General features: G+C 37.8%; 1 protein-coding gene across 3 annotated transcripts in view; it reads right to left on the bottom strand.

Moving 5' to 3' along the window:
• Positions 1 to 2,925: 2,925 nt before the first annotated feature.
• nrg3a (neuregulin 3a) overlaps positions 2,926 to 25,785 on the bottom strand; it is a 411,389-nt gene continuing 388,529 nt past the window's right edge. For all 3 annotated transcript variants that reach the window (XM_028006553.1, XM_028006552.1, XM_028006554.1), the window contains 4 exons: positions 25,353 to 25,479; positions 15,274 to 15,377; positions 12,264 to 12,434; positions 2,926 to 4,656 (listed from right to left, as the gene is read on the bottom strand). In XM_028006553.1, coding sequence (XP_027862354.1) covers positions 4,029 to 4,656; positions 12,264 to 12,434; positions 15,274 to 15,377; positions 25,353 to 25,479 — 1,030 coding nt within the window. In that variant the 3' untranslated portion in view covers positions 2,926 to 4,028. The remainder of the gene's footprint in view (positions 4,657 to 12,263; positions 12,435 to 15,273; positions 15,378 to 25,352; positions 25,480 to 25,785) is intronic.

The raw sequence follows: 25,785 nt of genomic DNA on the forward strand, positions 1-25,785 counted from the left end.
TTTTTCCTCCACTCTTCTATAATTACTGATACTCAAAGACATACTGTGCTGATGTTCCTACACAGTAATAGTTTTTTCTCTCAAGATGTTGTAAGAACTTTTGTCATGAAATGGTGACAATAAATGCCTGCCTCTCAACGGGACATGACTCATTCTCATATTTCGCTCAAGGAGTTTACAGCCTCTCAGTTTTTCTTGAGAGCGATCTGTAAATGAAAGACCAAGTAGAGGATAAAGAGTAGCAGCAGATGTCATACATTGAGACATTTCAGAAGGTCATGGTAATGCCCTGTTGTTGTACAGTACGTGACAGCAGCCTACACAGAGTAAGTCACCATCAGAAGCATCGATAATTGGGCAACATTTGTTACATAGCAATGCTAAACTTCAGCAGATAGATAAAGAAAAAGCATTATTCAAAAAACAAAGTCAAATATTTGAAAAAAATGCAGACGAAGGGTCAGAAAGACAGTGTTATGTATTGAATAGTGTGAACTGATCCAAAGTTTAGTCATTTTAATTATAATAAAATGATAATTTTATTATAATTTATTAAATTTTCTTTACTTAAAATTCATTGAGTAAAGAATTTGTTTAGTGTAGCAGAAAGCAAGTGTCAGGGTGTGAGCAGCATACAGCATACATGTGGTGACTGACAGCACTAAGACCCACTCCCTCGCTCTGATTGGTTGTTTCTGACCAAGCGATGTATTTCTGTGGTTAGCACTGAGAAGGCAGAGGAGCTGCATCTTTTCACAGGTTATCTCACAACATGGTGACAGTTTTAACAAATAGGGGAAAACATTTTGTAAAAGTTACATACTGCAGCTTTAAGAATGGAAGACTGATGACATAGAAGGAGAAAAGTAGCATGAAGCAGTTTTGTTTACAAGAAAGGATTTTTAAAAAGCCAGCAGTTTGAAACAGACCTCTGAGTCCGATTTCATTGAATTGACTGAAAAGCACAGAGCTCATCTCCCCAGTCGAATGTGCTTTGCAAAAATTAATAAAACCCTTCAAACACAGCTAATGAGCTGAACTGATGAGGAACCACGTTAGTTGTTTTCACCCTGATTAAACCTCTGCGCCTCAGGAGACACAGCCAGTCCGACTAGTCAGCCAAGAATTAATGAGCCGTGGCAAACTTTGCCTTCAGACTCCAGCAGGGAACAAACTCAAGGAATCGGTGGCACCTTTTGGTACTAAAGGATCTCTGGACTTAATTGGTTGAGTTGAAGCCCAGGTTTAACCGGTTGTACCACCTTGACTCTGCAGTGTAAGCCTTCAATACAAACTTTACTCTAGAGAAGCAGCTTCTCCACTGTGGAGACTGAACGAAGCCCAGCGTGGACGGATCTACGAGTCAAGCTGGTGCAGGGCGGCCATTATGTACCATTCCTGGAGTTCTGTGGTGAGTGGCTCCACTCACTGTTGATATTGAGTTGGGCCTGTTGGTAGAAACAAATGCTTGAATTTTTTTAAGCTTAGACATTAACGCGATAGATTTTAATGTTAGAACCAAACATAGATTTGTTTAAGCTCTTAGTTATTTGTTACTCTCCCATACAGTTCAGTGTAAACGTGATTGTATGTTTTTGCTTCTTTGTCACATTCAAATATTTCAAAAACTATTCCACAACATGGTACCCTGAGTAAATACTAAAATTAGTTTTCAAATTATGATTTAAGTTATCAAGTGAAAACAGGTCATAAAACCAGCTATGTGATAAACCAGATGCTTAGATTATAAACTCAAGTTGAGTTTCATTAACCAAAGCCTTATTACTGCCTGATGAGGCTTTGAGAAACTTCTCAAAGGGAAACTGTCTTAAAACACAAAGTATGCTGAAAGGTCTTCAGATGCAACACAACATGATGCCATCTAAAGAATTTCAAGGAATGATGAACAAAATCACTAGCTGTGTCTCCATCCAATGGCCATTTTGACAGAAATTTTCAAATGAAAAAAAAAAAATTTGAAAAAGCAAATTAGGGATGTTTCCATCTACTGGTTTGGCTACACAAAGAGTAATTTCATCAAATGCTGATGTTACACATGGCTGTATTAAGATGTAGAAGTTGGAAACTAGCATGGATCACACATCTCAGAAAAATGGAGCTGAAGGTTTGGACTGCAGTCTGTGCCTCTGCTAAGACATTTACTATGTCAGAACTTAACCTTAACCCAGCATAAAACTTTTAGTTATTTTGAATTTTGCCATTGCCATCAACCTTTTTCTAATGAGATACCAACAATGAGACAAAAACAAGATTACTGACATCATCAGTCCATCTGGATAGAGTAACAAACCCATTGTTAGGCTTTTCTGATTTATTGAAAGAAAACAAGGAACCCATGGTGAAGCCTCATTGTTTATGATTCAACAATAAGGAAAAAAGTGGGTGAAAATCACTGGGATACTTCCAAGGCAAAAACTTCTTCTTACTAGGATTAACATTATTCAGCACTTACTGGCAAATGTTCTGTTCATTGATGAGATAAAAGGGAACATTTTGGGAAAAGAATATTCAGTTAAATCTGGCATTTTAATGACATCATGTCAGAAAATCTACACTTGCCTTACACTTAGTTGAATATAGCAGTTGTTGGTTTTTAAGTGCAAAAATGTTGCACTGAAAATGTGAAGTAAATGTTAGTATTATCAGTTTCTTCCACATCATAGTGTTGGACTAATTTGTGTTGGTCCATCCTAAATAATACCAACTATATGTTTTGAATGTTGTGGTCCTAAGATGACAAAATGGGAAAACTTCAAATTTGTAGTTACGTTGTTTTTCTCTGTACTGTGGATGAAAAATCTGCTTAGGTTAACTGGAGATATTGAATTGGCTCTTGTCTTTAAGCCAGAAGCTTAAAACCTATCACTGTTGCGGACATTTGTCTCAATCAATCAACCAACCAAGTGATATTTTGAAAAATCTTTACCAGAACTGCAACCATTTTTTTGACACCAGAAACATTGGGCTGTGACTTCTTACAGAAATTCAAATGCTTCCAATTCATACATTAGGATACAACATAGAGACATTTATTTCTTGTTTCAATACCAAAACAACATGGTTCATCCCCCATCAATCCCAGAAAAGCAGCATTGTTCGTTAGTAACTAAAAATGGACGACACACTAAAAAACTATCAGATTAACTCCTGTGATCTGTCCGTCTTTCACCTGTAGTTCTTTTCATTGTGAAACACCCAGCCAACAAAGTAAATAATGCACGAATAAGTGGGTGTGTGTGTGCGCCTGTGTGAAAATATCCTTTGTAACAAAAACGGAGAAAAGAAGCGTTAGTTATAATCCTCCCCCCTCAGGAAGCTGAATTATCTCCCCGATTCCCTTCGTGTTTTTCTCTTGTGCCGTAAATCCTGGAAAATGTTGAAAACCACAGAGGGCAGTAGTGTAACTCTTGGCTGGGTCAGAGTTTTTTTTAAAAGGCAGAGGGGGTGAGGTCATAGACGAGATTCCTCCTTCGACGGTGACTTCCTGGATCCTGGACGTGCGGCGCAACAACCACGAAGCTGTTTGTTACCAAATGTGTGACTAGATACAAAACAAAGGGTGGAGAAATAAAGACTAAACTAAAATATCATTCCTGTGTTCTTCAACTTTGTACTCGGTCACTTTTTAAATTCCATATATTTATTTTCATATATATTTATATTTATATATATATATATATATTTATAGATTCTTTTTACAGTTAAAAACATCATGGATTTGACAGACTATTTGGTTTCTTTTCGTCTAAGTAGAAGTGTTTTGTTGATGAAAGCTTGAAGGTATTTTTTTCTCTTTTCCATACGGTCAGTCAGTGGAAGGTTGGCCACTCAGAGTGTTTGTACACTTGTATCCATACAGTATGCATATTAATAGGATTTCCCGTGATGTTTTTTTTTTTTTCAAATTGACATTTTCCATTCACATCTTACAGATACAGAACACCAGGTCTGCCAACAGTATCAAACCAAAAACAAAAAAAAGTGCGTGTCCCGAAAACGGAGCGGCCTCATTGGACTGGGTCTCTGTGCGATAGCAGCTGGGTCTGCGTTGGTCCGCCGCAGCCGAGTCCCACTGCGCTTCCGCCACTAAGGTTCAGGAAGCAAACAGTTTCTCGAGGCTCCGCCGGCGTGGCTGCTGCTGAGCCGCTCCCGACCTCTTCCTGCTTCCTGTGGGCGAGAGCCAACGCTCTGAGCTGCTCCTGTGCCTCCTCCAAAAGCAGAGCCGCCGCCTCCTGCCGCCGCCCGACTGCGGAGGAGCATAAGTAGGACGAGGACGAGGAGGGCCGGGTGCGCGCCGCCTTGTCCCTTCTCTCCTCCTCGCAGGTTGTTGACATCTCGGTGGTTTCCGGGCTGGTTTGCATACAGGACACCTCGTTGTCATGGTGACCCTGAACGGAAGGAATGATGGGGATGGGGATGGAGCAGGAGTGAAACGGCGGCGGAGACGGGGACAGGCTGTGGCGGCGGCGGCCGGGCCTCCTCAGGCTGCGGCTGCTCTGCGGAGGGGAGCGCACCTGCGCACTACCACACCAAGGCAGCGCCGACGACTTTGTCTCCATGGAAACAGGAGTTTGCATATGTACAAAGGCATCTTGTTTGGTGTCACAGCCTGAGCTCTCCTCCTGGGAGTGGACCCTGAAAGAGACAAGACAGAGAAAGAGGAGGGGAGAAAAGGTTATTCAGCTGGAGAAAACTTCCACCCTTCACTTTGGGGAAAAAGTCACTGTGTCTCTGCTGTGTTTTCAACTCAATCGCCTTTTCAAACTCCCACGCCGACCGCAGAATACAGCTCTCCACCCTCAGCCGTCTTACAGGCTAAAACCGAGGATGTGGAAGGAGAAGAAAATGAGCCTGACATCTTTCTTTCATCTCTTTATATCTGAGTCTACACACACACACATGCACACACACCCCCACACCCCAAACCTCCAACAATTCTCACAAAGACAAGGAGGAGGCAACAGAGTTCTTCTCATTATTGATTTTAACAAGTTTTAAGAGAGTGGAGCTGAAGCGCTGAGCCTCTGCCAAGGACAGCATTGTGTGTTGATTTGTGAGGTAACTTCAGGTTAAGAGTTGCTTTAAAATGCTCTGTGAGTCTGGATTAGAGACTGTGTGGCTGCAAGAAGGGCAGAAGATTTTTAATCAGACTTTTATGTATGTATTGTCACACTTTGACTGCTCGCGGCAAACCTGACACCATTTTTTTTATCTACATTTATCCAGTTTATTTATAGATTTATTAAGTTAGCTTTTATCATATCCTTAGTAATATGTAAATCCATTCCTTAATGTGAATATTTAAGTGAACTAATGATTGCTAAGTACCAGGAGTTAACTTGAATTCTGCTATGTACTTTTTTTTGTATAGAACTTGAATCAGGCGGCCAACATAGTTACATTCTGTTTGTTCTCATATTAAACAGAGAAACCACTACGTGACGCCTCAGTCATTTAGTAAAACCATCACAAAACAGAAAGAATCCGTTTATATTTAGATTTATCGTTTTCAGCATAAGTTCCAGTTGGTGATGTTTAAATCCACCCACAAATATACGTATTTTTGGGATTGTTAATTTTACAAGTTTGTTCAATGAACTTAAAATATGATGAAGTACAGTTACTGTACAAAGTGTAGTGATAAAAAGTAAGTGTCATAAACACTGATGTTGTGATTGTACTGGCTGTGTTCCCATTATAAATGTGGGCAAATCTGTCAGCATTCTGCTAATATCACAAAAACACAATTTCACAATTACAGTGTTTCCAGAAAATAAGAAACACAATTAAAATCACATGAATAAGTTTGTTCACATGATATGTCATTAAAGACATGCCATGCCATCATCCTCCGACTACTTCCTGTTGTCTTCTTCATGGTTTGCACCAGTAGCAACATCCAGTTGTTGATCATGTGACTTGTGTGATGTGAAAAAAGTGTTTCAATTGCAGTTTTGTGAAGTAAACCAATGTCGATACGGCCAAAGATTCCCTTCAACACGGCGTCACAACAAGTTTTTTCGAAATTGTCATGTTTCCATGAAATTTATTTTGAAATGTCAAATTGTGCAAATATTGTGTAATTTGGAAACGTAGCTGGTGTTACTCTTGTCGTGGAGAACATTTGGCTCTAACAGCTCAAGGTGTCCTTACATGACCAAACCATATTTTCTTGCACCAGATAAACGTGACAAGTTTAACAAATGATGCCATCTAGTGGTGAAGCTGCTGGCTGAACAAAGATAACCCCTTAAATTACCACCTTATCCCTACAGAGCCAGCTTTGTTATCTTCTGATAATTAAATAAGTTACTGTGATTTGTAAGATAGCATTAATGAATGCAGTGTCTCCTTCAGGGTCCCGTGAAGTTTGACCCATTCATCCAGCTCAACCTCAGTCCTTTATCAGTTTCACTACAAGCCCAACCGATTCTTTTTTCAAACCCAATTCTCCGCTGCCACAAACTTCTCATCTCTGTATCTAGGTGCAGATCTGGCTGCACCGACTCCTGGCGTAATCTCTTTCTAAGACCAACAGCTTCCCGCTGTGTTATCCATGTCTAAATCCAGTGTTAATCTGCAGGAGAGGCTCTTATCTTTGTCTAATCATTTGTGACACTCCCCAAAAACAACAATGTCCATTCCGTCGCCCTTGCAAATTCTCATCCTCATCACAAATTCTCCTTTTTCCATCTTTGATTTAAAAATAACACTGTTGTCTAAAGGTACATTTTTTAGACTTTGGGGAAAACACTTCCTTGTTTTATCTCTGCTGTGTGTTTTTTTTTCTCCTTCCGACATAAAAAAGCTCCTGAAAAAGCAGAGTGGAGATTTGGGGGAGCCCACTGAGAGAATCCTGCAAGCGATAAGAGAGGATGATGAGAGGGTGCTAATTCCCAAGATAACATTCACAGACAAATCTCTCTTTTGATGTGTTGAAACATAATCTGATTGCAACAATCTATGAAGAGCAGTTCAAATATAGACCCGCAGGGCAACGCTAGAGCAGCTGGAGCAAAAAAAACCCTGCAAAAAAACCATGGAGATTGTGTCCAAATGAGGAAAAGATAAGTGACCGGGCTTTTATCTTAAACGGGAGTTCATTACAGGTAGAAGTGTCAACAGTTTCATTCATCTGTTGCCCTAAAGATTACTTTAGAATGTGTGAGACTACAGAAATCGGTTCTCATTGCCGTAGGTGTTGTTCACCTGCTGAACTAGACACCAGGCCTTGGTTGAACTACCAACAACCTGGATTGGCTGCTTTGCAAAGGCCAACCAATAGCGTGTCATTAGCATTGTGCCTTGTTGGAAGGTTTTGTAAAGATCAGTGATTGGCCTTAAAACTACAGTCCTTTACTACTATTTCCAATCTGATTGAGCTTGAAATATGTTGAAACATCAGTAAAAACATTCAATCTTTAGATGTACAAAAGACTTCGTGGTTGCGTTGAAAAGGGCTTCTAAAACTATCACATTTGTAAACTACTTTGCCTTGATGTGCGACTTAAAATCCCAATAAATGTGTGAGAAAATACATTCAAGTGTTTTTTTACAGCACTCTATGGGGCAGACTTGAGTAGAGAAAAACTATTCCTTATATGAAAGAAGAAAAAACAAGCATATAAAGAGGCACCCAACTTCTTCATCAGCCAGTTGGGCAAAAGATTTATCTTAAAATAGTCGTAACAATTTTTCTGTCTCCCTGTCAGCCATTTTGCTGAGATAACACCAGGCTTCTAAATCAGGGATAAAAAGAAGCCACCATCATTTTTTAATTTCTAAGCACATTTTCTAACTGTCATAAACTATCTGCACACTCCTCTGTTACATCCTTCTTTGAATGTTTCTGTATTTTTGGATTTTCTCCTCCCTGCTATGTCTGGTTCTCTATGTTTCTCTGTTTCCACGCAGTCGTGGTCAGATGGCAACCCCGGCAACAATGCTACAGTAAAGGGATTTGGCCGTCTGTCCGTCCATCTGCCGTTCTGACAAATCCTGTCTCTGAGACAATGAATGAGTCGATGGCTGGGCCATGGATCCAGAGTGTGAGTTAGTGACCCCGAAAGCACAAGTGTGTGATCAGAATAAGCGTGCATGCTCATCTGTTCGCACAGACTGTATGATTTGGGTGTGCGTTTTTGTAACTGGAATTTTTTTCCTGATGTGCCTAAATGTAGATAACACCTACAGGACATCCTGTCTGAAACAGAACCTTGAAGTAAGCATTGACCATAACATTATGTTTAAATAATATTCTTCATGTAAAATCCTTTGACGGACAGTTTTCCTGTATCAACAGACACATTGCAATGTGACATCACATGAGCAAGATCATGCTGACGATGACTATCATTCGTTTTAGCTGTCAAGTTGTCAACATAGCGAACCATGCAGTGTAAAACAAAAATGGTCGCAGTGCTTTGCTACTAATTGTCAATACTACAACAATTAGATAAAAAGGCCCACAGGTGTCACATTTCACAGGTCAGGAAAAGGTTTTCATAAAAAAAAAAAATAAAAAAATAACAAGAGAGAGGGACGTAGGTCAGTTATGCTAGCTTGACTTTCACAACCTTAACATGTAGATGCAGCAGAATTCATTGTTTTGATTTGCTTAAAAAAGATGAATCCCACACCAACTCTCTTACTAATCATCAGTAGAGTAGGTGTTTAAATTATCAACCAGACGGTCACTTATTAATAATTGCAATATAAACATAAAGCCTGAAAACATAAAACTGTAATGGACTAAATGTTCTGTTCTGTGTGGAAAAAGTTTGCATGTTCTTTGATGCTGAATCCTGATACATTAGTGTTATGACACAACATATGTGTTGTCGATAGTCAGTTGCTATGGCAACAGGTCTGTGTGTAGCACATCCAACACAGAGAGAAAGAAAAAATACGAATGGATTTGAATTGTTCTTCAATGTTTCTTCTGCGCGATTTCTACTGTTGCTGTGGTGTCCAACACTAAATGAATAATCCCTACATCTCCAGATTTCATTTAGTTAACAGATTTGTTGCTACAGATGGCAAGTAAAAGAATGACCTTTTGGCCCAGCATAGTTTGCACACACACATTTTCTGGATGTAAACAACAACAGGCAACGTGTCTATACATCAGAATGTTTTAGGGGTTCAGCTATTTTGTAACAAACCTACAATTTGTAACATATTTGTGTATTTCTCAGTTGAAAATATTTAGGAGATCAACCGTAAGGTCTAGTTTGATATTTTCTGCTACTATTCTTCTAAGAGAAAGGGAAAAGCCAAGAAACGGTGCTTAAGCCTGATGTCCAACAATCCTACTGTTTGCCAAGTCCTTTTTTAATCTGTTAAGATTTCTGTTTCCACAGTTACAAAACAGAAATACAATATATTGGTTGCTGACTCATTTTCACCTTGATTTACCCTGACAGGTTGGCAGGGAAAAACAGAAAAAAATCCAATCGTTTTTATCTGTGAACTCATCACACTCAAGCCGTAACGGGTCCTGCTAGCACACAACTCCTCCGAGGGAAGAGTTGTTGAAGAAACAAACAGAAAGAAACTATTTAAAAAACTTATTTCTTAAAGAGATCAAGAAATGTCTCCCCAATCTGACAAGTCGAGACTCTTCCTAGTCATGAATGAATGATTTAGAAAACAGTATGAAGAATTTGGTGTCTTTAGACACCCAGATATGCGGCTGGATAAACTAAACTATGAAAGTCACACCATCAATTTATTGACTGAGTCAAATCGCAATGTTTAATTGGAATTGAAAGATTTTGAATCAAAGTCTTTAACATTTAATAAAATATAGTCTTTTTATTTAATAAAAATGCAATTATTATAAAACCTATAGTTAATTAGATACTTTTTGAAAATTATGTACTGTCATTATATTCTACTGCATAGTATTTTACGATTACAATGAAAATGTATTAAAGGCCAATAATAAGGCATTTTGGCGTACTAAATTTGATATTATTACATTTCATTTTTAACAAAGAAAAATAAGAGGTCATTGTTTACATGATACATTGACATAGTGTTCCTTTAAGGTGTGTCCCATTTCACAGAGGTATATTAGCAAATTAAATTTGTTCTACAAACAAAAATATTTGCGACACTGAAAAAGAAAGTTTCACTTGACTTTCTCTAGCAGAATCTCAACTTTCTTTAAGAGTCGTGTCCAAACAGAGAGAAATAGAGCTGCACACTTTAGCTAGCGATCCGAGGGGAAAGCAGGCAGGCAGGCAGCCAGGAGGCGAGGGGATGAGCCCATCTTTTCTCTGCAGGTGGTCCCGACACAAATGGCTCGGAGGCCAAGAGGTTGTTTCGTTTATCTCAGTCTGAAAGAAATAAGTCTCATCACTGCTGTCAGTTATTACTGGATGAAAAAAAAAACTGATGGATTTCTCTAGGCTGTTGCATTTCATTTGGCAAACAAGTCTTACTTTTAAAGACTTTTTGATCTGTACTCGAATGCAGAGCCTGGATTTTATTCTGTGTCATTAAGATACGGCTTATTTACATAAAACTAGGACCTGGTTACATAACATTTTCAAATGTAACCATAAAGCTTTCTTTTACAACAAATGAGTGTCATTTTAGGTTATTGTTATGATATATAGCATTATACTTTTCAGTCTTTCCAACCACACATTTTCAACATTGTAATTATCAAGTGATATCCCAGAATAAAATCCAGGTTCTGGAGGAAGTTTGGACAAATATCTCAACGGAAAGTCCTGCACCAATGACTCTTAACCAAACTATCCCACTTTAAGTTATGTGAAGGACTGGAGAGCTTGTCTGTAGTTAAACCTTCAATATAAAAAAGTTACTTTTATTTCCAATGGTTTGCAAAAAAATATTCTCTTGGCTTATTTTTCTTTCTACCTGCCTAAGGTCAATACGCACCAGACAGATTTTGGCATCTGATGTGTCAGAAAATCGGGTCAGATGACATTTGCAGCAATTAGAACATGTTATATTTATTGGGGCCTCGCAGACCACAAGTGACTTCCAATGACTAAGTCTCTGACAGTCTGATCAAGATTGACCGGGGGTTCTGCTTTAGTCAGAACTATGCAGCAATTTGACAGGAATGTCATGAGTGACACGGGAAGTGAGACATGGTGGCAAAGGAAAACACATCCACTAAGGGAAAATGCTAATTAAAATCTTTAGTGTACTTACCTACGATAGGAGCTCAGAAATACAGAAAATTTAAAGGGTGAAACAGTGATGTTGTTGGAGCAGCTATGAGTTTACTCCTGACCGGCTTTGCTTAATGGTGGTGGAATGTCCAGTACATATCATGTGAAAACTCACTCTCACACATCCTGTGATCCATAGAAAGATCACCGGACGTGAAAAACCAAATTGTGTCGGAGTGGGAAGAGTCTGTACTCTGTAGCATCAGGTCTTTTTCAGGCTCTAAGAGTTTTTTTTTAATCCAGGATCACTTTGTATCTAGCTGCATACATGGATTCTACAGGCTTTCACAAGGAGTTGTTTCCACACAGGTTCTTTGTGCTTGCTAACCAGGTTTATGTGAAGTGTGATTTAATTACTGTTGCTAAGCCACAACAATGAGAAAAAAGCTGATCCTGTTATTTAAGGCAGGTGTAACAAGAAGACCCGGAGAAGTAGGCAGGTGTTCTGTGTCTCTTAAAGCCCCAGCCTGAGCGTTTCCTTTCAGCCACATCGTCACACTATGTGAAGACAGCAATGTGAAGCCACCCTGTTTCCACCCAGACTCAGGAGAACAGATAAAAACAAAAGGATGAGGAGGAACAGAGGGTGCTAAACATTCAGATTCTTCTTTAAGTTAAAACAAAAATCATTTCTAAAGGATTGACTTTAAAAATATTCATGCTTGAAATGAGATCCAAAGGTTTTTGTGTGACAGGTCTGTATTTTTTTGTTTAATGGTTTTCATTGGACTGAGTCAGCGTCGAGAGGAAACGGCACAGAAAAGCGGTGGAGATGTAAAGAGAAGGAGGTGTGAATAGAACCTAAAAATGTCTTCGCTTTAAAAGCTGCTCTTACTTCCAAATCAGCCCACATATACAAACAGATATATTTCTGAATAGGCCTGTGGTCATTTTGTGTTACTCCAGTAAATGAACAGTAGTGAAAAAAAAACACAAATAGAAATATTTCTAAAACTGAGTGAACTGAAACATGTGCTTGAAAGGTGGCGAGAGATGACCAAGGTGACAGTGCAGCCGGTCAGCTCTCACCTTTTTTGTGCTTCTGTTTCCTTTTCAGATGGGTCTACTTCCTGAAGGTGTTCGTAGGCAGGACCTGAAAACTTGGATCCTCCGATTGGGTTTAGCCGTCCTCTGGCTACAGGAGGCGTTCTGCGAGAAGTTGACCAGTGAGCTGAGCGGGTTCTCTGCTCAGGGCTGCTTCTGTACGGGAAATAAAATATTATTAAAACTCGACAATTAAAATCATATTTTTAATGCAATATTTCTGTTCATGACAGAGAAATACATTGGAATGAGTGTAACTTCTTGGATAATGGTGAAGTTTGACCTTAACACTTGTACAAAAGCAACCAGCGCCGTTGCCAGGGAAACAAATCTGGCACTCACGAATTATGATAACACCAATGCTTCTGTGAAACAGCTGGAAAGTAATTTACTCTAAGGAGTGTAAAAGAATTCAACTCAGCTGAAAATACCAAATTAAATTAGATTTTTTCCTGAATGAAACAGAATTAAATAGAACAACATTTTCTTAAATGATGGTGAACAGTAGAAAATTGTTAATTTGTTGAAGCTGCTGTTTTGGTCATTTTTCTCCATTGACTCTCTAAATCTGATATTCTTGATGTAATATCATTACATTTGAGCTTCACCATGTTGCAATTTATTAGTATTATGTCCATGGTTTCTAGCATAATAATTAACGATCAAGTCATTTTGTGATTTTCGGTTTTGTTGTAGAAGTTTAAACCAATGGATGAGAATATGGCGTTTCTTTTATAACCCTAACCCTGTACTTTTAGATTTTTAACTCAACAGATGATTCTCAAATTTCACTGAGTTCATTTAGTTTTATTAATTTGCTAATCTTAGCAAATCCTAATAAATGAACTAATATTTTGTTTGTTCCTTTCAGTATTATTCTGCTTCATTTAGAAAAATGTTGAGAGTGTACATTTTGGTACCAGTTGCTGGGAAACAAAAGACATGTCTAGAGAATAGATTTTTTTTTTCCAGCTTCACACCTGGACAGATGTATCTGTCAAGATGTCAGATAAGTTCAGCGTATTGCTTTGAATGATGATCAGGAGGAGTAGATGAAGGGCAGCCAACATCCTGTAGCTTCCTTATTTCTTCCAGGACATACAGGAGTTTGGGAAGCTTTTCCCTCTGCAGCTGCACCTCTACAATCATCGTTACCTGGTCATCCTGAGGTTGAGTTTGGATTCATTTAATAAGAAACAAATACACTAAACTGACCTCCAGCTTCACAGTGATCTATCAGCCAATCAGAGGAGACTTTGGCGTCTCATTCAGGTGTTGGAGCAACAAGCTCCGTGTACTTGGGACCCAAAATGCAGCACTGCATGTGCTGCATTTTGGGAAAATTTTAGCCAGCAATTTAGTCAGCATTCTAACATTCAACACATTAGAATGTCACGCAATTTTTTATTAACTTTTTGAAATAATAATAAAAAAACCAACATCCTCTTCCTACCACTTCCTGTTGTCTTTTTTGTGGTTTTTGCCAGTAGTAACAGCCGGTTGTTGATCACAGCAATCGTGGGACGTGAAAAAAGTGTTTTGGTTGCAGTTTTGCAAAATATATCTATTTTGATTTGGCTGAAGAATCACCTCATCCTAGCACAAAACCTTCTAATTGAAAAATGCGTTTGTTTTCTTCTTAATTGGCGTATTTAGTTAAAGCATTATTATTATTTTAACAGGTAATGGACACACAGCTGGTGAGTAGCGGTTGTTGTCACAAAGTTGTAAGACCCCCAAAACATCAGATTTTTCTAAAATGTGCAGAGATCAGCTTCCAACAAAAATAATTCAAGCTCAGGTTTGTCTGTTTCAACTGCAAAATGTTTGCAATTAATGCTACCTTTCTGAAAGAGAGAGTGATTTTAGGAGGAAATAAAGAACAGATCTTGTAGGAGTTTAGCAATTATGCTGAGTGGAGGAACAACTGATGGGACTTTGTAGACGCAGTCAAATTTCATAAATTAAGCTTCTAGTAATATTCTAAGTTGTTGAGTGGGTCTGTACTGTTGAAAAATATAGAAACTTTAAACACTGCTGGACAGTGTCAGGCAGAAATAGGAGTATTGCAGATATGTGGTCCTGCTGCTGGTAGTCTGAAGGAGCTGAGTGGGGGAGCTAAAGCTAAAAAAAGTAGATTTTGCCTTTTATGAACAGCTGTTAAAGTTTTGTAACTATGTTTGAGAGAACAAAAAACTGATGTTGGTTCCTATCAAAAGCAGCGATTGGTAAAGGAAGTATCCACTTCAGGTGGAATGCTAACTGCACCGCAACATCACACTTCAAAAAATACAAAGTCTTTCTTTGTCAAACACATTGAGTCTACCTTTCTCATCTTGTGGGCTGAACTAGATTTTTATATTTCTGCTAAGAACTAATGTGGAGCACAAACCTGGATTATGCTGAAAAACCACTCAGCATGTTCAGCTTTTATAAAAAGTTACCATGTTGCATTTTCTCAGCATCACTGCGTGTCAAACTGGGAGAAAATGTTTTATTTGGTTTGTTCTTGTGCATTCTAACAGAAACCTGGTTTTGATACAGGTCGTCATTTCTGTGTGTGTGTGTGTGTGTGTGTGTGTGTGTGTGTGTGTGTGTGTGTGTGTGTGTTTTGCCATGCCTAAGCCCAGCCAGCAGCGTGAGAAAAACTTTCTGAGCTCTTGCATGTCTGCGCTGGCCGGCTCTTGTTTCGTCTCTCTTCCATTTCCACTGCACTCATGACTGCTATAGATATGCTTGTTAAAGTGTTTATAGCTTTAATTATAATTACCACCATCCTTCTGAAAATCAGTAATTAGCCTTGCTGGCACTGTAATGTGGATAATTCAATTTCCCCTCTTCACTGAGTCCATGCTGATTACAAGGGAAGACACAGAAGTTCCTCATTGTTGGTAAAAAAATAAAATAAAAATAATAATAATAATCTACATTCCCTCCTGAAGCGAGGAGAAGAGTCACATCCGATTCAGACTGTGGGAGCAGCTAAATGGTTTACCGGTGATGTCTGGCTGCGCCTCTGGAGCCGCTGGGCGGCGGGGTGGGGACGAAGCTGGACTCACACACACTTCCCTGGCGAGACGTGGGGGAACGCTTGCAGTACTGGAAACACAACAGAGAGAAAACAAGTTATCAGAAATCCTGCAGATCAATTTCAGATTTCCTCAACCTTCTCTGATTTCCTTGATTCTGTGAGTGCAAATGTGATAGGTTGAAGGATGATTGTTTTTTCTCCAGTGCTGTCCTGGGATATCCTAAAACTTTTAATGATTTCATAACATTAAAAAAGTTTAGAACAAGCATTAATTCATATAAACAATTTAAATACAACAAGAAGATTGTTAAAAACTTATTTTTCATGTTGCCTAAATGTTTGTATTATTTTATTTAAGAAACTTTCAATCCGTACAGCAGTAATCGGCTAGTAAGATTTTCTGGGATTGAGCGGCAGTTCCACATCCACTCTGCTCTCATTGCATTAAACTACTGAGAGAGAAGCAACTTAAAATCACCTTCGTTATTCTCTGTTCCCTAATTACAATAGCGGAGAAAACCTTTTTTTCTTTTTTAAATAAAACATTATATTATTGTATCCTGTATATTGTTAAGACACTTTATAGATAATCATTTATTATTTTTGTAAACTTTAGAAGTAAGTTTGTCAGTTGTGTGTCTTGGTTGTTAGTAAATGCAGTTTAACTAATGGCAGAAGCTTAAAACCTGTGTGTTGTCATTAGGAAATATGAAAACATTAATACAGTGTTTGACATCTTACTATTATTTTTTTTATTAATTATTTTTTTCTCCACTGTATGACACTGAGCAACACATATTCCATTAAACGTATCAGAGAAAAGCAACGTAAAATCACTCTCCTGATTCTTTCTCCCCTACTTGCATTAATGGTTACATTTAACACAAATTTAACCATTAATTAGAAATAGAAAATGTACGTCTCTTTCTTGTCCTTTTATATCTGAGGTAAGTGAAACTGTGTTGAGAAAACGAAAAGCACGAGAACTTGAGGTTGAGTTACAATTCTTTGAAAAATATTTATGATTTCAGATATGATAGCAGCTGCTATATATACAACAATTTGGTCAGAAAAGAAATACATTACTATAGAACTTTGACTACACAACAGACTGTAGGTAAAAATGAACAATAGTCCTCAGTCGTACATATTTGTTCCACAAAAGAAACTGATTTAGTAATTAAATTTAGATGAAATCGCACATTTGTGGCAATGGAAGTAAGGGAAATGAAAATCAATCAAACGGCAAATGGAATTATTTTTTAAAAAGTTGTAAAACCAGGTAGCTTTTCATAATTTATAACCAAAAAGGTTTAGAATAAATTTAGGTCATTCCATTGCTAAGTGGTTGAGAATAGGTTAAAAACAGCATAGATACGAATATATGTTAAAGAATTTATAAAATGAATATGTTAATTTCTTTTTTGTACTGTGAAACATTGAGAAATATTTGGGAAACATGAGCAATAACCTTTTATTTTATGGCTCGCCTTCCTTTTTCCCTAATCATGTCTACTCTGCTTAAATCCTTGACAGAATACATCTGGATTAACTCTGGTGGTTTTATGCCTTCCTACGTCTCTAAGAACACATGCAATGAAATCAAAGCAGTTCTTTGATTCTGTTCTGTGAACAGCGCAGACGAGGCAGACGAACCCAACTGATCTGCAGTAAAAACATGTTAAGACTTTTGGAATTCAAATGTCAAAATGTTGTGTGTTACTCTTACTGGACATATTTTTGATGTATAATCTTCGCCTGAGTGACAGTCTCCTCTGTTTTACAAGATTTCACCATCACTCTCTGTGTAACTCCTAGAAATATGGCAAGTGATATGTTTTTGTGCTATTTCATCCTCCAAAGTACTTTTTCCAACTTCCTTCTTGTCAGTTTTGATCTCTGATTAAGTGGGCTGTCACTGACACAATGCCCTTTGAGGAAACTCTGCAGGACACAGCCTTATTAGCATCACACATGCTGACTTGGTGACCACGATTCAGGCGCTTGGAGGATAATTTGTTCTTTAAACCATGACGACGTACAGTATGTTCTCATTAAAGTCAAAAATGTGTTTGTAAAATGGGCTGGTGTAATTTATAGAAGGTATGTAAGTACAATTTAAGAATCCACATTTTTTTGCTTTCACAAATTGAGAAAATCACATTCTTGTTTTAAATCATCTGTATTGAGGGCAAAAGAATTCATTCCTAGTTTGGTGTGTTTGATGTCGTTCCCTAAATTTAAGTTGTTAATAATGACATAAATAGAATAAAGGTCATATTGAATTGTCTAGAATATTTGGGTTTTTTGCAGTGGATTAAAGCATGCTTTTGCCTTTTTACTCAGCCACACAAGTTTTTATGTGAAAGGTCAAAGTTCACTGAGATCTATAGTTTCTTTTTGATGGCTGTTTTATAGTTATTAGGTATAAAAGGATCTATAAAAACATTTAAGCCTGGCCCCTTGAAGACAAATGAAAAAAATGCTCCACAAGTTTATAATATTGACCTTCCTAATGTTTTGGAAATTTGCCATCCACTTTTCACATGTGGATTTTGTTACATCCTGTCTGACATTTTCTATTTCATCTCTGCAAACACGAAACTCTTCATAAAGTCAGTCCATGTTGACCACCTTGGATATTTTTAGGGCATGATATTCCCAAGTCTTGTAATCTAATTAACTAATTATTCATTTATTTTCTATAAAATCTGAGACATAAAGTAGCTAATATTAAGTTACATCAACGTTAGCTGATATCAACTGCGTACAACTCCCCACAGTAAAGCTGCATGTTGAGATGGTTACATTTATTTCAGCTCTAAGTGTTTCATATCTAGGTGTTTTTAAAGAACTATGGATCTTTCAGATCAGTTTCAGAGACACTTTTCTTCATTTTATTGTGTCTCTGTGTGGGAAGCTGGTGTTGGTCCCGACTTTATCTAACTCTTAGAAGTCTTGGTCTCTTGACTATCTTACTGCAATTCACGTGTCCAATCAGTCAGTGTTTCAGTGCTTTTTGCACAACTTACTGTTTCCTAACAAGGAATTTAACAAAAAAAAAAAATCATAACAGGAATTCAACCAATTAATTAGCTAATAGATTTCCTTCTTCAGTCAGAATTGCTATTCAAACGGTCCTCCTCATCATGCTGCTCACATTTTGACTTTATGAGATCAAAACAACACCTAACAGCTGATCAACAGAACCTCACCATGACAAGGCTTCAGACGGAAGGGGCCCACAGAGACAAAGAGTGATAATACAAAGTACCATATGTAAAATAAAGGGTGCAAAATAAGTGAAAAAAACAACATCATCATTTTAAATTGCATATTGCTTTGAAGACAGAAGGAACACTGGAGTACATTAGACTGTGAATATTTAACATTGTTGCAAATAAAATATGCCTGAAGAAGAAAATGTGCCGACTCACTGCAAAGAGACTTGAGGAAAATTTCCAATTAACATTAAATGGCCTGGAAGTCAGCGTCAACCCATGAGCCACCATAATTGAAACTGACCTATAGGGTCTGGTAGTACAGCATAAGGTGTCCACTCTAATAAAGCTTGACCGATAAGATTCACAAGCCTAAACATCAAGACAGGACAAGAAATCGTACAAGACAGATTTGTCAAAGGTTGTTTGGGATGATAAGAGACAGACTTTCAGTGGAGAAGTTTGAGGAATAACTTGATGTCACTTAGAACAAAGAAAGTTTAGAGGCAGTCAGGATCTTTTCTGACCCACATGCAGGACGATAAAAAAATCAAAAGATTTTTATTTACAGTATGCACGAGGTTAAAGGGCAGCATAGTGTCTGTCTAGGTCTTATTTAGAATGAACTGGTACAACACCTCCCAAAACACACTCAGTGACCTGTATTTTAGTTTCTGAGCACCAGAGGGCGCTATTAGACAAATTGTACTGTTGAAATACGAAAAGTATAACTAGAGCAAAACATGTGTTAACTATCTAGTCTGCTGTTTCCATCTCAATTTCATGATCAACAGTCATCATCAAACCTTATTTTTACAACTTCAAATCGGTGCACAAACTAGCATAAACTGTTTATAAAAGAACTGATGTTCACCTGTTGACCTTTGATGACCTCTAGAAACATTTTTCTTAATATCTTTAGAATGATAGCAGCACAAACAAAACGTTTTGCTGCACAAATGTAGCCGAGTTGATTGACACCTATTTTGTTTGATTTTATGACAGTGGGGTGGGGCTGGTTGACCTTTAAACTTTAATTAATATCTTCAAAGCCAAAGCTGCACAAACGAAAACTTTTGCTGCACAAACCAGCACAAACAGAGTCGAGTTGATTGACACCCATTTTGTCTGATTTGAAGAAGGTGGGGGGCCAACTTCACTCAGGTATATGCTCCACTTTTCATTAGTCTGTAGCATACAGCTCCTAAAAATGCATGGAATGCACATCCAAATCTGGCAAAACAAACAAGCAAAAAAACAACAACATAGGAATGAATACTTTTAGTTCTGTACAAAATTTGACTGATTTTTGTAGCAACGCACCTTTATTTAGACACCGGTGGTTTAATTTGAAACATCCCAGAGAGGGATGAGGCATCAAGCATCATCTTTTTGGCTCATCTCAGTTTTTCTCTGGTGTTCTGACACCACACAAACCTCAAGCTGCTAATTAATTCTGAAACTTCCAGTCAGGAGATGTTCATCTTCCTGCCTGTGCTAAAATGGAAACTCAAAGCTTTTAACAGTGGGAGGATGCATTGTGATGCCAAAACGTCGGCTTCGTCACCAGCAACAGATCCGTTCATGCTTCAGCGAGTTGATGTTTTGTAAAAACGGATACAACTACAGTAACCTTTTGAGTAGTTGATGAAAGTTTGTAGATTGATTAATTTTGGTCGTTTTTGCACCTCCACACAAATAATGAGAAGACTATCAGGTTTCACTCTGTTTCTGTTTGAAAACAGATTAAGGCTTCAGAAAGATTGCCTGGGGTAAAATACTGGAACGTGTCTGCACAAATTGTCCTGCTCCACTGACAGCTTTTAAAGGGCATAAATATAAATGGATTAAATGAACAGATTCAAAAACATGAGCAGATAGATTCAACAGGAAGTAATCATCACTTTGACTAGGACTTCATGCTCAATCTGGACATTGGTGGCAGACAAATGGTGCATGGAATGGCTTGTATTGATGGAAATGTTTACATCTCTGCATGTGGTGTAATGTGATTATTAATCTCTGTAATAGAGACCAACTCTCACTGTATGGCTGTGGAAATGTTTCTAACACTCTCAGACTATCTGGTGCAAACAGGAGATGGCTTTTCTGATTTGTGTATGAATACACAACAGCAATATTAATTATGATACATTTTTCATATATTTTCTTTCTTATCCATAATCACAATTTCACACATAATTTATGTGAGATTTTCCAATCTCAGCTACTAAAAATATACATCAGGTGAGGATACAATAAGGCATCTAGAGTCCATTCAAATGGTGAACAAACTCATTAGTATGCAGAACATGAAACATGGCATTTAAAATATTATAGGATAATTGCATTCAACTTTTGCAATTAAGATATTGCACATATCGATGATGTGAGGCCAGGAGTCATTCGGTACATTGTGTAGTGTTAGTCAGGGTCTAATAAAACCCGACTTTAAACTACTGGGCTATAATTCCAGACAATATGTGGTACAAACTCTGTGCTTTGCCAGAGAAACGCCTGAACCTAAGTTAGAACTTGGGAAAGTACTTCCAGTAACAATATATGATGCTTACTTAACCTTCTTAGCCTCTTAAAAGGGTCAGCAGATAGAAAATAACATTAGATCAAACCGAATGTTCTAAATAACAGATTAAAAAATAATCATGTTTGCTGTTGCGCTCATATGTCTATTTATTCAACCATTTAGCAGCACAAAGGGTGTTTCAACTGAAAATGTTTATTTTGTCGATGTATGATTTTTGATTAAAATATGATTCATTTCGATTCATCAATTACAGACCCTGCAATGAACTGGGTGGGTAGAGTTGCAATATTTCATAATAATATTACTCAAGTAAAAGTAAAAACTACAACGCAGTGCACCTACTCCAAAAGTAAATTTATTTCTCTAAAAATTTACTCAAATAACTGAGTAAATGTAACTACCTGCTACACAAACAGCCCTGAGCGCTGCGCCAGGTTTAAAGACATGAACAGTTCCTGACTGAGTGGTATAATATGACTGATAGAAAACGAGTGACTCGCTCAGTGCTGCTCTGTTATTCAGTGCCTAATCAAATCCCTCCAACAAAAAGCCCTGCAGTGCTCATCAGACAAACTCGCTTCTTTATCCCCTCAACTGGCTGTGACATTCAGCTGCCTCTTTTCATGATTTGAACTATCTGGGAGTTTTATCTACTGCAGGATGCTCTCAGAAATCACAATCCAAATGACACCGTTAACTACGTCAAAGGAAACCAGTACCTCATATAAAAGCACATATTTTAATCATTAAGAAATTTAGATGGCTGTGTATGACTAGGAAGAAGAATTTAGTTCACTCACTGTCAGTATGCTTCAGACAAACAAATGTAGATCATTTGCATACAAGATCCTTTATGCTAAAGCTAATTTATGATGTAAATGATCTTTGTTTTTCTGAACAATGTGTGGTGTCAGTAAATGTGTCATTATTTACATATTCCAAATGACTTACTGCCTGAATTTATTTACACTTAAAAGTAAGTTAGTATGTTTACTGCTAAAGAGACACTGAATTATGTAGAGTATTAGTCTGAATGTAGCACATACAAATGTAGGCATTCTGCATTCCCATTAGAAAAAAATTGAAATCATTGGGAACAATTCTGTTCACTAGATGGCAGTGATATGATTCTAATACAAAATGTTGTGTGTGTAGAATATGCATCAATCAGCATACGTTGAAAACATATTCCAAATTACCTCAAAATGTCCTCTGGTCTCATTGAAGCCAGATTTGGTGCAATAAAGTTGATTTGGATGTGTTACAGACAAACTTTACTGCATTTTTGGGGGAATTTTATACTACAGACCAATAAAAAGTGGAGCATATTTATGTTCAGGGTCATTGTCCTGCTGGAAGGTGAACCCCCAACCCAGTCTCAAAGCGGCAGTATCATGTAAAATTAACGTATTTTAGCTTTACATCATAATTATAATGTTATTCCCTCATCAAAAACATTACTGGAGTGTTGCTTTGATTCTTTCATGCATGTTTGAGAAATCCTTTCGTTTGGATGGCAACCATTCAGTTGTTCAAAAAGCCTGGGTGGAGCTAGCCCAACCTTTGAGACTAAGCTTCTCCTCAGAGCTGCAGTGTCCAAGCTTCTGCTTCACAGTTCAGCTCCTCCACTCAGCTCCTTCAGACTAGCCAGCAGCAATTAGCAAATGTACATCTGCTGAGCTCATCATAGGACAGGGGTGGCCAATCCTGGTCCTCGAGGGCCGGTGTCCTGCAACTCTTAGATGTCTCCTTAGTCCAACACACTTGAATCCAATGGCTGAATCACCTCCTAAGTGCAATCAAGTTCTCCAGAGTCCTGCTAATGACCTCATTATTTGACTCAGGTGTGTTGAAGTAGAGACACATCTAAAAGTTGCAGGAGACTGGCCCTGCAGGCCTGGAGTTGCAAACCCCTGTTATAGGAGCTACTTCTCAGTGAAAGACTGGTAAAAAGTTTGTTTCAAAGGATTAACAGAGGAGTGATGTTGTGATGACTTCCTGACAGAGATTTTTAAAGAAACAGAGGCTCAATTTCAAGGTGTTAAATATCAAAGTCAAATTTCTTTTAAGTCACATTTGACATATAAAGCATTTTATAACAACTGAAGGTAACAGTTTCCCGATTGTGCTACAAAATGGTACCTAGTTCCTGGGGGGGAAAAACAAACAAAAAAATGATTATATATATATATATATATATATATATATATATATATATATATATACAATTTTGTTAGAGTTGAGTTAGGTAAGAGTTGTTAAAAAAGTTATATTGGAACTTGAACTAATTAATTAATGGCCAGACATTCCAGACCAAAAAGGATGTTGACTTTTATTTTTCAGCACACATTAAGTGCACATACTCATTTTTTTGGTATTCACTGTGTATATGTGAGAAAACACTTTGTTTGTCCTTGACAGATCCTTCAGCTTGAGGGTAATATGAGGAGGCACTCTGATGTGCGGTCCACACAAACACCAGATTTTACAGATTACATTCAGGCCCTGTGTAGCTCTGCTCCTCACCATATCTCATACATCTGACACCCTGCAACTGAAACTCAGGAGCAGAGCCTCTGGCAAGAATGTCCCTTTCCTTTAAGTTCTGTCTGCCCAGCATTAAAATTGACAGAGTCTGCAGAGTCCGGCTCCATTCAGGCATTTGTAATTCAATGATCTGTTGTGTCATTTCAAACATTTTATATGGAACAATCTCACCTTTATTGTCTCTATATGCCACAGTTTATTATATGTCAGATTCCATGATTTTGAACTTGGTATTATAACTCATATGCTAATATGGCTTTCAGGGGTTGGAAAAGAAATGAAAATAAATTACATTGAGGTATGTTCCAACAAGCTCATGCAGATAGGCTCCAGTTCTGCAGTGTGGTGAATGATTTTATCAATACTTGTTTGACTTCTTGATCAAAGTAGATCTGCTCTAATTTGAAACCTAAACACTTATTAAATTAAATACAGATTCTTTGACACCTCCATTCTGTTTTGAAAGAAGTTAAATGTCCCTTTTATTAAATTAGAACAGGTTAAACTATATAAGAGCTCTTGTGCAGAAGTTGTTATGGAGGGAAGAAGAATTAAACTCAGGTGTTTTCAATATCAGTGAAAGCTGAAGAGTGTCAAAACTATGCTAGCATACCCTACATAATAATAAGAAAGTAAGAAAGTTAGAATGACAAAATTGCCAGACCAGCTACACTAAGCTGTAGTGTAGCTACAGCTCAGTAGCTACAATGTAGTGTAGCTACACTACACTCTGCTTCATAGAATGAAGGAGAGTTAAAGAACATTCTGAGCAGAGCTGCTGATTTTCCTTCACCTCTTGTAGACTTTTGATGTAGATGTTTCTCAAACTGCTGACAGCCTCAATGCAACCAAGACTCTGTATGTATCCCAGTAATGCCGGATGATGCAAATCCTACACATTCCAAGATAATATTGGAAGCACTCTGCTGCCATCTAGCAGTCGGAGCTTCAACTAATTCAGCTAAATTTGCATGCTAAATATTTAAATATACATTTACATGCCCAACTAATAAGTTAATATATTAGAAAAGCCCACATGTTTTAGGAACATTATCACTAAGTGAAACACATTACATAGATTAACTACACACAGACGAGAGTTTGAAAGCCTGAATTTCTGTTAATTATGATGACTTTCCACTTACAGTTACTGAAAACATCACTACCCCCAACACAAATAATGAAGAATGTTTATCATATAAATGTTGCACACAAAATCTCAACTAGTTTATGAATTTCAGAGTTATGACCAATGACTTGTGTGTTGGCCCACATTGACTGTGAGTCAACACACACTATCCATCAGGACCTCAGAGGAAACACACCGTTCGATTAAAGTCATAAAGGTGCAGATTCTTTACATTTTGTTATAATGAACCTATAAAATCTCATTTCTTCAGAACAAATACGTTCAAACTCACTGAAGCCGCCTCTTCTTGATACATTCATATGAGAATATGATTTCCCATGCCACCAAATCAGAGAGACACAACAGCAGGAGATGTAAGGAGATGATGAATGATTTCATCAGTCAGCAGTGAGCTCTCAAACCACTGAATCTGCTCTGCCACAGACCCATGAGCCTGACGCAAGTGGCTGGGCTGAGATAAGGGAATACCAACAGAGCCACACGCTGACAGACACTACAAGCACATTATACATTTTGTGAGGATGATCAACTGTGTTTGGTTTGTCTTCTGTTTGAGGACATGAAACAAGACAAAAATCACCTCATGCATTTGCAGGTTGGTGTTTGGGACCCTCATCTTGGCTTCTAGAAGATTGATGGGATTGGTTGTGTAGCTTTTCAAACTGCGACTTTCCTTCAGGTGGGCCTGGAGCTTCTCCCTGCGCCTCCTAAAGGATGATAAAACAAACAAAGAAATAAAAGAATGGAGAAATAATCATAAAAATCATCTGATTTTGATTGCAGACCACAAGTTGCTAAGACAAGTATGAAAAATCGAAACTATCATCCAGGAGCCGATTGCAGCTTCCTACTGCTGTTGATGCACCTGTACAATCAGAAAGATACACCACCAATTTAGTTTCCACAAGAGGTCTGAATGAAGTACTGACTGAAATTTAGCAGACAGAACAAAGAACAGACCAGGACCTCTGGAGCAATGCTGGAGTAAAGCTAAATACAGCCCAGAATTGGTT

This window comes from Xiphophorus couchianus, chromosome 22 (assembly GCF_001444195.1).
Source record: "Xiphophorus couchianus chromosome 22, X_couchianus-1.0, whole genome shotgun sequence".
NCBI lineage: Eukaryota > Metazoa > Chordata > Actinopteri > Cyprinodontiformes > Poeciliidae > Xiphophorus > Xiphophorus couchianus.